At 45.2% G+C, this 15,354-nt stretch overlaps 1 protein-coding gene across 1 annotated transcript; it reads left to right on the forward strand.

Annotated features, from left to right (window-relative positions):
- Positions 1-10,454: 10,454 nt before the first annotated feature.
- On the forward strand, positions 10,455-13,293 carry LOC136522295 (transcription factor bHLH144-like). Its single transcript, XM_066516120.1, has 3 exons — positions 10,455-10,673; positions 10,759-11,008; positions 11,904-13,293. The coding sequence occupies exon 3, from the start codon at positions 12,179-12,181 to the stop codon at positions 12,974-12,976; it is 798 nt and encodes a 265-aa protein (XP_066372217.1). The 5' UTR covers positions 10,455-10,673; positions 10,759-11,008; positions 11,904-12,178; the 3' UTR covers positions 12,977-13,293.
- Positions 13,294-15,354: the final 2,061 nt, after the last annotated feature.

Here is a 15,354-nt window from a genome sequence, read left to right on the forward strand (position 1 = left end):
TATATATATATATATATATATATATATATATATATATATATATATATATATATATATCGTTCAATGTATTAATGAATTTTATTTTATTTATATAAGTCATTTTTCATACTTAATCTAACAGAACATACCGTTCACTGGCATCGTCGTTCGACATTCCTAAATATTTCTACGCACTGCGTAATTTAACGTGGGCGTTGATTTGGGTCCACAAACTGAGTCACATGGATTCGCTCATCACGTCGGGTACGTTTTAAATCAAAATTTCGAGAAACTCGTTTCGAAAATTTTACTTAGGCCTAAATCATGGTGATAAATAAACTCATAACACCAGAGGTGTTACACTTCTGTACAATGTGAGTTCATTGATGTTGGATAATCATCAACTCTGCTTGTTGTCATATACATACTATTCTACTTCATAAAAAAAGCAAGCACCTGAGTACTTATTTTCCTTTTTATCAGATCTTCTTAATTTTTCATTACATTTATGTAATGTGTTTTTTTTACCTCAGGTAATTGATCAAACTGATATTGTGGCTTTGACATTTACTCCTGTCTTGTACCTCTTCCTTTGTTCTTATTCTGTTAAAACATCAAAAATTGTGTAAGATGTAATCTACTGCTCATACAATCATCTAAATTTCAAGTAAGTCCATGGGATGGTCTATTATCTCATCTTCTATTTGAACATAAAATTAAAAACATTATAATCTTTTGTGCATGATAGCCAGACTAGTCCAGCATGAAGAAAAATTATACCTTCAGAACTAGCACTATTGTTATGGTTGTGTCTTTGTGGTTGTGTTGCAGTGTGCATGTTAACTCTAGCTTGCTGATAGTTTTTCATTTTTAGTTTCGGCTGCTCTGACATTTGTTTAAGATGTTAATCCCTGTCTGGCTACTTATTTGCACATACTGGAATAAGTTGTGTCAGGTCTGTTAACTCTAGCTTGTTTTGTTTTGCAGTTCTAGGAGATGTTTTTAGAGATGAGGGGCCAGGAGCTGTTGTTGCAGTATCTACAGATGATGGACTAGGAGCTGTTGTTATGGTCTCTACAGATGATGTGCCAGTAGCTGTCATTGCAGTCTCTACAAATGACGACCTAGAAAATGGTGTTCTGGTCTACTTGCTACTTAGTTTGAAGCTGTCTTGTGCTCTTTTGCATACTGAATCAGGTAGGTGTAAGAGAAAAAAATGTAGTTTGAAGATGTCATTGTAATTGATCTCTGATAGATTTGTGAACATAGGATTTGAAAATGCATACTGTCCAGCCTGCATCTATTTGAACATATATACTTATTGACATATGTCTACTTGCAATGGGTAAATGATTATTTGAAGTAACTAGTACCTGGTTAGTCTGGTACATTAATTGTAAAGTTTCTTGCCACTTCTTGATCCCATCTAGTGTTGTCAGATCAAGGTTTGGTTCTGAGTTCCCATCCATAATGTCAATTATTACCTGAAAATATAGCAGATGCATAAGATATATGTGTGGTGTGCCTGCAAAAGTCCTTATAGAGATTGGCCAAGAAAATTTTGATTTATGTGTGTGTGATTGAGCTATCTAAATGATGCTCTTATCTCACATGATCTATGTTGGATCCTCCGGCACTAATTTACTACTTGTTTCTAGAAATTCTTCCTCCACCAGTTATTTAGTAGAGATACCTACCTAGAAGAGATTGTGCTAAAAGGAAATCTAATCAGCATTCTACTCTTTGTCTCTTGATTTGCAAACTAATGAGGTAAAATTCCTTGTACAGATTGTTTGAGACCATCAAATCTTGATGAGGACATATTGCAGGTATCTAACACATGCAATCCTTAGATGTGGGGTGTACTAACCTTGGAGGATGTTGAGGTGAGTCCTGCCTCCTTGGATCTGGTGATTTTCCCCTTTTCCCCTGCTCTGCGTGAGCAGAGCAGAGCTCTTTCCTCACGAACAGATCCGCCGATCTGTTATGTGTGGGTTTCCTTCTTTTCAAAGTAGGTGCTTTATTTCATAGGAATTTTGTTGTTGGGCTGATGGGCCTGGGACTTGATAACATAGGCCTTTTTGTCGTCATATTTCTGGGCTCACTTACACAATTACAACTACAACAGATCTCCTCTATGTGGGCCTTGTTTGTTCTCCTCGCACATATTACAACTCCAACAGAAGACAATTACAACAGATTTCAGATACAACAGAATTCGTGTGCTACTTCCTCCTAAAACACATGGTTTTTCTCCCTGGATGGATTTCGTGTGCTACTTTAGGAAAAAAACGCATGGTTTTTTCTTTCTCTGCTGGGACTCTTTGTTGCCTAGGCTGTCCAAAATCATGTGTTAGGTTCAAAAAAACACACGGTTTTTCGGGTTTCTAGAATTCGTGTGTTTTGTTGGCACAAAACACCCGTGTGCTGGTTTCCTTCAAAACACACAAGTTTTAACTAGACAGGTTCAAAAAATTTGCGATAGATTTGGCAAGCCAAATATAAGTTCACAAGTTCCCATCAAGAGTTAAAGCAAATCAAAGAACAAGTCAATTAAGTCTACAAATTTTGTTGTTCTCTGCCTAAGGCCACCAGAGTCACGGCCCTAGACGTGGCCCAAAACATCACTTATACCCTCTTAGAATTTCTGGCCCAATAAAAAAATGGCTGTATGCATTGTGCCGACACTCCCAAGCTAGCCCGGACATAGAGACACAATACAAGCACAGGCTGATTGATGACTTTGACTCGGCGACTCCCAGTCATCCAGTCCGCCTTCTCTCCTCCCGTCCTTTTCTGTTCCTATACCTTTTCAGTACGTGGTGTTTGGATTCAGTGACTAAAATTTAGGAGGTGTGTTGGAAGGATGTTGCATGGGATGTTCGGATATTAATAAAAAAATAAATTACATAATTCGTCAGTATTCCACGAGACGAATTTTTAAGCCTAAGTAATCCGTCATTACCACATGTTTACTGTAGCACCACATTGTCAAATCATGGACTAATTAGGCTTAAAAGATTCGTCTCGCAAATTATTCGCAAACTATATAATTAGTTTCGTAATTAGTCTATATTTAATACTCTACGCATGTGTCTAAACATTCGATGGGACAACGACTAACATTTAGGAGGGGCAACCTGAGCCGTCAGAGCGCCATTGCCGGTCTCCTCCTGTCCTCCCCTATTCCTTCGTCGCGATCCCTTTTCCAGTCTGCTTAGACTGACTCCAACAAAGAGGACCCAAATATGATACCCATTTGGTATTGTAGGTCATCTACAGTAAAAAAAAAAGTCACGGACCCAAATATCTCATCTCCAACAGATAGACCCAAATCCACGCCCACCCACCGCCACGTCCCTCCCTTCTCACCATAGCGAGCCCGACGCCCCTCCCTTGTCTCCGGCGGGTGGCGGGCCCGGCGCGCGCGGCTCCCTCCCTCCCTCGTCACGAGCACGGCGCCCCAGCCCGGCGCCCCTCCCTCCCTCGTCGCGGCCCCTTCCTCTGTCTTCGATGAGCGGCGGGCCCGGCGCGCGCAGCGCGGCGGTGAGCGTGTTGCGCGGCCCCAGGAGCGCGGACGACCCCTCTTTCTCCTCCGACGGCTCCCCAACGGATCTAGGCCGCGCCTCTCCTCCGACCATGGCACAACGACCCCTCTGTCTCCTCCGAGCACGGCGTCCGAGGGGCGGCGGCTTCGCATGGATCCTCGGCCGCGGATCCGGACCAGGAGCGCAGCGCGGGGACGGGGCCTCCTCCCCCGGCCAGATCCGGTGGCGGCGTGGCACGGGGACGCTGTATCCAGTGTGTGGCGCGGCGCGGCCCCTTCCCCCTTTGCCTCCTTCCTCCCTCTCTCTTTGCCTCGCTCTCTCCACGCGGTTGCGCCTCCGTCTACAGTGTTTTGCGTGATCGAGAGAGACGACGCATTTTTGCCTTCCGGCTCGCCTGCGAGGCAAAATGGCTGCCTTGTTTGCGTCGTCCGTTGGAGCGTGATTTTAGGACGCAAAACACTGTGCATGATGGATTTTGCGTTTCGCCGTTTGCCTACCTTGTTGGAGACGGTCTTAGCCCTAGTTATAGTTATCGGAGCGTAGCCGCCGGCCGGGCAACGCAAGAGGGCAGCGGTGGCCGGCCAGGCGCCAGCTAGGGGAAGCCTGCAATCGGAGACTCCGAGGGGCTAGGCCGCTAGGGCGATTGGCTCACCTGGACTTATTAGCCACACGCACACTAGCCTGCGAGCCAGCAACCCGGCACCATACCTTTGTGGGCCGAGGCCCGAGGCCTAAGAAGCAGGGCCCGACAACACGATCAACACTTTTGGCAGAGAGCAAGCAAACACCTAATATGAGGCCGATTTTTAATTAGGTGAACTTCCTATTCTGAAATGCATCTATTCGGGATCTATTTTAATGTGAACTCCCCGATCCAAAGTTCCATGAATGATTAATTGATTATATTGATATTTTTATAGTTCTACAATAAAGGTCCCTTTGGGACATAGGATAGGAAAAAATATAGGAAGAGAAAAAAAACTTAGAAATCTAGATGCCATATATTTCCATATTCCTATAGCAAATGAAACTAAAGGAAAGTAGATGAGATGGCCTTTGGTAGGAAACAAAGGCCCAAATCCTCTCTACAAGAAACGGCAAGCCTGCGTTTTACCACCAAATTAAACATGGAAAAACGCGTGAACAAACGTGAGCGATGCGTGCAGGCAATTTCTTTTCGCATAAGGAAAGTTTTCAAGAGATCTGAGCTCTTGCTTTTTTTGTTTCTTATTATGAAATTTATCTATAGGATCCTATGGAGTACTCTCTTCGTTTCAAGTTATAAGATGTTTAAGCTTTTCTAGATACATTGTTTTTACTATGTATCTAAACATAGTGTATATGTAAATATATAGCAAAAGTTATGTATCTAAAAAAATTAAAACTTCTTATAATTTAAAATTGAGGGAGTACTTGCTTGCATATTTTGTGAACCAAAGTGAAGTATATGGAAAAAAAAATAGGAAGTTGAATCATACAAAATTCCTTTGCCTCCAATCCAGAGGGGCCCTAAAGAAGACAGACATTAAAATTCCTATTTTTTTCCTCCTGATCCTATGCCAATTATATATAACCAGTGTCACAAACTAATACTCTTCTGTACAAGCATATATAACTAGAAGTAGTAGAAGAAATAGAGATTTACATGCTATTGTTGATGAAGATATAAGAGGTGAGGGTGAAACAAACCATCGTTAGTTAGACAATTATTTTACCGAATTCATGTTTTCATCAATTATGTCATGAATTTAAGCATGGAATTGAGATATTATTTATAAATTTTTATGAGCTAGATTTGTTATCTATAGATATTTGACATGGTGCAGGTGCTATTTTGATCTAGCACATACGTTGTTTTGACGTGATAAGGATGGTACTCCCCCCATACAGAAAAGAATGCAATTCTAGCACAGTGTCATATTTTAGTATCTTAAGTTTAACCAATTATGGATAAAAAAGTATCAATGTTATGATATCAAATAAATAGCATTACATTAATTACAAAATATATTTTCATAATAAATTGATTTGGAGACATAAATGTAAATATCATTTACTAGAAATTTAGTTAAACGTGAATCAGCCCTTGTTTAGTTCCACCCCAATATCCCAAAAAGTGCTACAGTACATGTCACATCGAATGTTTGCGGCCCGTGCATGTAGCAGACGAAAAAAACTCATTGCACAGTTTGGTGGGAAATTACGAGACGAACGTTTTGAGCCTAATTAATCTATGTTTGAACACTATTTGCCAAATAAAAACGAACGTGCTACAGTAGCTCCAGATTTCAACTTCCTGAAACTAAACACAGCCTCATTTTAACTGACACGTAATTCATAGTTGTATTCTTTTTTTAGACAGAGAGAGTACATACTCCTTCCGTCTAGAAAAAAACACAATTCTAATCTGGACATGCATTTTGATCGTAGCCCTAGGGATGAACATTGACCAGCTCCGTCACTAGTTGAAACCTTGTCTAGTTTTTTTTTCACTTCACCCGTACAACGCTTTGGATGAACGACGAAGGATAATGGAACATTCTCCCAGTATAAAATTTGAGCGCATGGACCGAGCTAGCAGCGGACATGGGCACGTACACGTACTGTCGCCGTGTCGACTGTCGAGTATCCTGCATCCACCTCGATGAAACGCCTGCAGACACGAGAAACAACACAGAGGAGCAGGACAGGAGGCCGACACGCGGGCAGCTCCGCATGATTACGTCAAACAGAAGGGAAAAGCGCAAACAAGAATCCCCCACGCTGCGGTGCTCGTAGTCATCATGGCTACCGTGCGCCGGGGCTCATGATACGCCTCGGGGCTGGTGGCGCGACTGGCGAGAACCCCCAGGCAGATATAGGCCTCCTGCTGCCGCCTCACCAGGGAGGATCGGGGGCAAAAAGCGCACGCATCATTGCCTATAGAGACTACTGACTGCTGCTTGTTTGATTATTAGTTAATTAAAAGGGCTCACACATTGACAGTTTGACACGTACTGTACGAGAGTAGAGGTAATGCGCTATGTCCTACTCCGTAGAAGAATAGAACATGTTTTTTTGTGTGCTAGTAGTCTTTTCTTTCCGGTTATGATGCCAATACAATATATATATATTGTGATATTTAGTGGCATTTCTTAATTCGAGAGAGTACAGGGTATTTTTGACAAGCAAACATGACATTTCTTATAGGGTTAGTATAGATTGCGTATCCACCTCGAACAACAGATCCACAACGTGGCCTAGAGCTGGCACGCTATGCATAGTGGTCTCCCCCGAGCGAGTGCGCAGCGTGAGATCGAAGCCGGCCGGCATGAGAAGTAGAGTAGTGACCTCCTCCATGCCGTGGGCGGAGCCAGCCGAAGCAACAACAACGCACACGGGCGGGGGCGTGGTAGCTCGCTCGGCGGCAAAAGCGGTAAAGAAATTCGGTTGTTTCTTAGTTTTTGTATATAGGAAAGACTATGTACCTTAAGAAACAACTTATTATAATTCGAAGCAAACACGGTAACTGTGAGCACATAAGCGATGGCCAATTCACCTTTACGATAGCTGGGTGTAGCTTATCTGGCGAAATGATAGGTTAGATTACTGGGGCAGTACGCCTGCAATCTCAGTGCAGTACTCCTACTCCGTATATATTCATATTGGATGGTCACCTCAAGTTCGTATCATGGTGCGGGCCCCACACCAAAAGTATAATGCTGCATAAGACACACCCACAACGTACAGTACAGTTGTAGACAACCACCTTTTCTGTAGCATCTACTAGGCGTACTATGTGGCAGTGAAGAGTTTCACGTCAAATGAGCCAGCGTAAAAGATGAGGATTTCCGGCCACAGCTAGCCAGGGGTGAGCTCGCCCACGCGCTTGAGTGGTGTGGCGGTGGCGCTCGCAAATCGCAATGCTGCTGCTCCCCCACCCCACTATGCGTCGCGTGCTCGCTCGCACTCCCACTCGCTCTGGTTGGACGCAGAGCCGGAACAAGGAACGGAGCTGCTGGCCTCGGCTCCGCTCCGCCCGGCGCTCGGTCGCGCCAGCCGTATGATGATGGCGCTTGACGGCGATGATGGCTTCCACGGCGGACCGACAGGGGGCACGCCGACGAGGTGGAGTGTGCGCCCTGGGAGCGGGCCCTGGCCCACGGCCCACGGGGCACGCGGGCGGCGGCTCGCTCGAGCGTCTGCGTCTGCGTCTGCGTCTGCCTGATCGAAGCCCAGCTGGGATTGCGATTACGACTTACGAGGTCCTAAGTCGCCACTGCCATGACAGCCTCCGGTGCTTCGGACGGGCTCGGATTATCATTAACCTCCGTCCACCAATCCAATGATAGCCTGATCACGCCACTGACATGCAAAGTAATCCTTTTTGTGCCCTACTATTTTACAGCGTTTTGTGTCCTACTCTCGTTGGCCGCCGCAATAAACTAGAGGAGAATTGACAGAGTCGAAATAATTACGCCACTGAAATAACGTCTAAGAAAAAAAAATTATGACACTTGATACTATCTATTGCTATTTCTTATGTTCAAATAGTGTGATTCTGCAAACATATAGAAGTACATTATAGCATTTTACCCTAGAGTTATCATATTTGTTTTATCCATAGGGAAAGCTATGGCTAACAATATTGATAAAGGTGGAATTTTGATTATATCACAATTAATGTATCAACGTATAGTGGGTGTAAACGATAACAGTTAGATGATGCGACACGCATAAGAGTATGAAGTAACTCAAATAACTAGATACACGTGAGGTATACCAAGCTTGGGTGAGCAACAAATGAGCAGAAAGTTTCCTAAAATCTACTCTACTTTTACGGGCTGGAAGTACTAGAGCAGATAGCATATGAAGCACTACTTCAGTAAGTATTTTTCAGCGAACGAACAGTGTTTTCCTCTCACAAAAAATCAGCATAAGCATCATCAGCAGCTAAATTTTAGCGAAACGAACATGGCCTTGATCGTGGATGGAGGTTGCATAGTTATGTGCTATATGAATAGTACATTAGGGTGACTGCTTGGATCGAGGTTTAGGCTGAGTGCGGTCAAAGGATGACAACATAGCCTAATCATCGACCCGCGCAGGGAAGGGTCATAGCATTATATCTATCGTGTCTTCAATGGACTCTCTAATTATTATTCTTCATACTCCAATAGCTTATCATAAGTTTTCTTATGTAAAAAAATCATAAAAAACTACCCTATAGTACATTTATCAAGCCATATAGCTACACAAAAGCGGAGAGTGGAAAATATCAATAGTGGTTTAGATAGTCTATTGGAGTGTTTTGTTTTCTAAAATGTGTGATAGAGAGTCATGTAGAGAGCCTCCAGGAAATGTGCATGGTGTGTTAGTAAACAATATTGTTTTCGAATGTTTTTATTTTGTGCATGTTAAAGTAACCCACCATCTTGACGAGGCAGCCAAATTTAGAGATAACCAGATAAACTTTAAACTCATTTTTAGGCAACAGCGCTAGCGTGTTAGGCATATTATTATGTATTCAATCTAACTAATCAACCCAAAAACTTGTCATTTAGGCATACATATGGTCCAAACTTTGGTAACATTGGCTACAAACATGTTTATAAATATTTGCCAGGGTCGCTTGGAGAGAATTCAACGAAATGTTCCAAATCAGGTTTTTGGAAATCTCCATATGGAATTACTGTACACTTAAGGCACAAGAGCACAATTTTTGTGATAATGAATTTGATGGTCTTCTGGGAACTAAGGGTCCGTTTGAATCCACGCAGATTCTACTATCCAAATTAAAAAAAAAATCTACGCAGCATTGAAACGGGTGGGATAATGTATGAAGCCAAGATTTTAACAATCCCATAATCCACCTAACGCCAGATAATATGGATATATGAGATAATCGTGCCTTCCCACGCATGAAAAGACAACTTTGCCCCTACCTTATCCTCTTTCTATCTAGTCATCATTCTCAGGGTATTATAGACAATATACCTATTCTACCACCCATAATCCATAGCCAAAATCCTGGGATCTAAACATCATAGATTTTTATTATCTATAAAATCTGGAATATGGAAATCCTAAAAAAAAAATCTCAATTCCTATAATCTCTGGGGGATTCAAACGGCACCTAGATGCCTGAATTTTGTTGTCTTACGCACTAGACCACTGGTAAACAAAACGGTACATTGAATATTCTCCAAGTGTTTGTTTGTTAAAAAAAAAAATCTAGGGTATTGACATGATGAATACAGATCCTCTGAACTCCCTCAGCATGATGGCTTGCCCCGGACCGGGCTGTCCCTGCTGCGTCTGCGCGGGCCTACCGCCCAGCGTCCCTAGGCGCGCGATCGATGGCCCCGGGGGCACGCGCGCAGCGCCGGTGGCGGGGCCCGGCACCCCTCCGGCGCACGATGCGGATCCGACGCCCGCCCGTGCGCTCCCTCCACGCGCGCCGCATAATGGCCTCCCGCCTCACGGCAGCGTGCGGCGCGTGCTTGCTAGCTCGCCAGCCTGCTTCGTGCTCGGGAAGTTGGGATGGATTGCTCTGCCACGATGCCCACCTCCATTGACCCCCCCCGGTCCCTGCCGACGTAGGGAGTGTCGAGCTCCTCCTCGCTGACGCGTGGGGTCTCCCCGTGACGGGGACCCGCGGATCAGCGGCGGGGGAAGGTAAGCTGGACGGTGCGGCGGGGCCTGGGGGAGGAGAGCAGCACGGTGGGAAGCGGCACGCGCGCCCATCGAGTGCGCACGCCACCTCATTAATTCGTCTCCAGCTCCGCGCCCCATCCATCCATCACTGCGCTCGGCACTGCTGCCCGCCCGCCTCGCCCTCCACCACCATCCCCCTCTCTGTATCACACCACACACACTCAAAAGAAGTGCCTCGAAAAGGAAACGAGCGAGCAACAGCAGACAGGGAAGGGGAGGGGGAGCGACCAATCGGACTATCGGAGCATCCATCCGTCCAACCCACCACCGGCCGCTCTCGCTCGCTGTTCATCCGTTATGCTAGCAGTATAAAACAAAACCCTGTGCCCCTCCTTTGCCGGCTCACTCCATCCCTCCCTTCCTTCCTTCCTGCCTGCCTGCTCCGGTTCCATTGCTCGCTCACCCTCCATTGGCGTCGTCGTTTCGTTTCGTTTCAGAGAGCCGTGATAGGTATGATCTTGATCAGTGATCACTACTCCTACATGCTGGCTGTTCCAGTTTTCCAGATGCCTTCATCAGAGCTTTGCTGTTTCAGGCGTAGGCGAAGGAAGCATGACGTGGGTGGCGGCCGTCGTGCGGCTGGCGGTGTTCTTCGGCGTTGTTATCCTGTGATCTCGCGCCGCTCCGATCGTCGGGAGGCCGACGCCTGCTGGGGCGATACCGGCGGCTGCTGTGCTGTGGATGTGGAGGGCGTGTGCTTTGGGTTCAACCGGAGGAGCCTCGAGTCCTCGACGGGACGCCGTCGTTTGACAGGTGCCGCGTCGCGTTCTATGCAACTTTGCCAGGTCAGCCCTCAATCTCACACCAACGATTCTTCAGGTTTCCTTCCGTTGCATGCATTGTTCAATTCTCACATTTTTGTTTTGTTTTCTGCGCATTGGCGCACGCAACTGCAAGCATCGGATCATCATCTGTTCATATGTGGATGAGCGAGCAACTTGGCGCAGTCTGTTATGTTACGACTAATGTAGTACGTAGAACTGTAGATAGGAAAGCGACCGGGGTCCACTGCGTGGCGGCTCTCCACGTCAACGGTGAGGGATAGGACAGCGGTGTTGACAATGCTTTGCGCAGTCAAAAGATGGCGTTTTGAAACTTGCTTTTGGAGAAAGAAACTGAAGTAGTATTGCTGAATGCGCCACCATCGCCACTCTGTTTTTAGTTGCACATATAGGAGTGTGTTCTTTCTTCATCTAAGAATTGTGTGCTCTGTTCGTCCTCTGTTCTGCTACATTCTTGCTTGCGCTTCTAATGGACGTCGTCCGTAGGATAAGCTAGTTTATGTGTCGGCAAGCACAGCCGGCAAAAAAACTCGCAATCATACACTGTCGCTACCTTTAACCGGCATTGTTGTAATGTTGTTCACAAATTGCTAGACACTAAAATGCACTTACTTTACCTTTCGCGCTCTTATATCTTGTTGCACTTGTCTATACAACTTGCCAAATTGCATGGTCTACCCTCTTTGTGCTCTGTTCTCACTTGTCAAGCTGTGCTCTGTTCTCACTTGTCAAGCTGATCCTTCTGTGAGATTGAAACACACTTTAGAACAAGTTGTAAAACATATTTCATACGAAAACAAATCGTAGCCGACTAGCCGATTCTACATAGTCTGCCCGATCGATATAGTCTGTTACATGCAAATATAATTTGTTTTCCAATATTCGTTACTTGTTGCAGGCCCGAATTCTTCCGGCAGCTGCTGAAGCCCGAGCCGTAGACTGGGCCATCATCACTCACCACCCCACTCTCCTTCGAAGCAACCTCAAACCCGAACCAAACTAACCGAAACACAATTTTGGATTCAACCACAAAATAGCCAGCCTCCATCTTCAGTTAACAAGAATCTCTCGAGTTCCTGTTCAATTCCTTGCAATCAGAAGAAGCCAGAAAACTCTCAAGATTTCCCACACAAACACAGCCAGAGGCCAAGCAACACCTGCACGAGTGGTCCAATGCAGGGAGACCCCGGGTACGGGTACGGTGGCTACGGCGCCGGCGGGTACGGTGGCTACGGTGCCGGCGCCGGCGCTGGAGGCTACGGCTACGACATTGCCGCCAACGGCGGCGGAGGCGGCGGCTACTACTCGGCGACCGACCGGTACCCTGCCGCTCCTGCTGCTGCCTATGAGGACCCGCTCGCTGGTCAGAGGCAGCACGACTTCCCGGCGCCGCTCACGGGGCTGGAGTTCCAGCCGTCGGACACCTGCCCCAAGAACTACGTCATCTTCGACCAGACGTACGACCGGAGTCGAGTGATGTTCCACCCGTCTCTGGCCAACAACTTCGGCAACCCCGCCGGCGCCGGATACGGCTACGGCTACGACCAGAGCTACCACGGCGAGAGCGCCTACCACGGCTACGGTGGTGGCGATGGCGGCGGCGGTGTCTCGGTCCGGCAGAAGGAGGACACCGACGAGATCGACGCGCTGATGAGCACAGAGGACGGCGACGACGAGGACGACGTGCTCAGCACGGGCCGCACGCCGGGGTGCCGCGCCGGTGGCTCCCCGGATTCCACGTGCTCATCCGGCGGGTACGCTGGAAACAGCGGCGGCGGCCGGAAGCACGAGTCGGGCGGCAACGGTGCGAAGAAGAAGGAGCGGATGAAAAAGATGGTGCGGACGCTCAAGGGGATCATCCCCGGTGGCGACCGGATGGACACGCCGGCCGTCCTCGACGAGGCCGTCAGGTACCTCAAGTCGCTCAAGGTGGAGGTGAAGAAGGCCGGCGCGCGTGGGTCAAGCAGCTAGCTAGCTATCAAGCCGCAACTGGTGCTAGTCAAAATAGGAGTATCTCTCTGCGCATCGGCAGATAAGACGAGACCGGCGACCATACACGCGGTGGCGACGACAACGACAGCCTCTCATTTTGATTTTGGGCATCAGATGCCATTCTGTGTATCTGACTACGTACCTTGTTGGCTACTGGGCCTCGAACTCGACGGCTACGAGAAGATGATGGTCAAGGAGGCCAACGGTGAGCAGGCTTCGACGCGGTCATCCATGAGGCCTTGAGCGGTGGAGATAGATGTGGTAATGAATTGGAATCTAAATCCAAATAGAGAAGTTTTATTAAAATCTCACAGATGACTAATGTCCAAATAGATGTGGCAAAGAATTCAACATCCAATCTACTTCAGTTCCAAATGACTAATGTCCAATCCAATCCAAATGCTTTAAAGTCCAAATCCATTCCCGACGATTCAAATAATAGCAAAAGTATTATGTTCATACGTATGTTGACATCATGTTCGAAGCTGCACCTTAGAACTAAAATCTCACGTTCACGCCTTCAAATTTGGAAAAAAAATTAACCAAAATTGGTTAGAAACTATCCAGTATGACAACCCACTATTCGCGCAAATTGGTTTTGGTATATGTAAATGTGAACATATCTCACGATCACACCTTAAAAATTTACCAAAAATGACTGAAAATTATGAGGATGATTTAGTTAAACAACCGGCTACTCTATGTACATTAGTGTGGCTATATAAAATTGTGGCCTTACGTAAAAACTGGACCACAATTAAAACCTTGAGTGAACACTTTAAAAGTTTAAACAAAATTAACTAAAATTTGTTTGAGGTGACTCAATATGATAATCAGCTAATCTGTCTATTAGTGCAGCAAGATCAACATGTGAGCTCCATATTAGAAATCTAACCTACACATTAGAGACCCACTTTCTTAAGCCCAAAGGTATATCCAATGGACATTAGACTTTTTGAGTCGCTCTTCAATGAATTTTGGATACTATTGGATCACATGGAGACGGATATCAAATTCAAATGGATATTATCCAAACATGTCCAAAACAACATATGTCATTAAACTTTGGATGATCCAAATCCATTAGAGGCAGTGGAAGTGCGGCAAGAGGCAGAAGATCAAGGATTTCCTCGATGTTCTCATTACGCTCATGGACGCCGAGGCCAAACCATTGATTACTATCAAGGTGGTCAAAGCATCAGTCACAGGTGCAAGTCATCATACGCGTTGCATGTTCCTATATATGGGTTCATTCTACCACTTGCGCATCGGCATATGCGCATGGCAACATAACGTTTAGGATGTTTACTGAGGTTAGTCTCAATGCTGAGTTTCATAGCATTGTTATAAAGACTCAGCTTTTTGTGTTGGTAACTGTGACAACGAGTTTTATCTAGATGAAACTCTCTCTACCTCTCTCTTCATAATTAAGTTATCAAGTCATCAAATCTGCTAATGTGTCACACTATTAAATGCAAATGAAACCTAGATGAAATCGTCCAATAAGACTGGCCAAATAAGTCACATAAATGCATTTGGGAATCCAGAAGAAAAAAATAGGAGGTCTAAACTAAACCAGGCTAAGGCCACGTTAGTCGAGCCTCAACCAGGTTTGGCTTCTTTATGCATTGTACAACAGAGTTATTTTCTCTCTAGAGCTGTTTTTAAAATAAACTAGGATCTGATGAAGCCAATGTTTTTCACTTCATTAGCTAAGGCTCATCTGCTCACTCATTAATATGACATCATCATGTTGTATGTTAATTCAACAAAACTAGTTTAAAATAGTTTTGTTTGGAAACATATAATTTTTTTAATCAAAATACATATCAAAGAGAAGCCCTTTCCCGTTGTTCTCTAATTTCAAATGGACTCAATCAAATGTTTGCACACTAACACCCTTTCAATTTGATCTCTAATTTCCAATGGATACTATCAATTGATTTGCACGTTCCTAAATCGTTAACAACATGTCAATATCTCTGATGAACCAAATTGAACGTAAGTTTAGTTGCCTTGTGTTCTAGTAAGTAGTACTGCTGCTACTTGAATAACAACTAAACAATGTTCTCTTGCAATATTAAACCCGAATAATACTAAGGTTTTGTCACCGGAATAGAATGGTTGCGTAACAATTAATCCTTGTGTCATATTTCGATATTAATTTTGCAAGGCATATCGGGCTATGTGCAATTTAGAATACATGTCAAACATTGGACAATCAAAATATGCTTAAAGGGACTAATTTAGGCTTCACATACATAGAGAATAGAACTAAATCCAATGATAAACTTTGTAGACCTAGGCCGTCTTCGTGGTTATTGCTGCTTTGTGAACCTCACCTCCCTTCCTACTAG

This window comes from Miscanthus floridulus, chromosome 18, assembly GCF_019320115.1.
Source record: "Miscanthus floridulus cultivar M001 chromosome 18, ASM1932011v1, whole genome shotgun sequence".
NCBI lineage: Eukaryota > Viridiplantae > Streptophyta > Magnoliopsida > Poales > Poaceae > Miscanthus > Miscanthus floridulus.

Bases quoted from the DNA above. Each gene is read 5' to 3' on its own strand.
- LOC136522295 (XM_066516120.1), top strand. From the start codon at position 12,179: ATGCAGGGAGACCCCGGGTACGGGTACGGTGGCTACGGCGCCGGCGGG.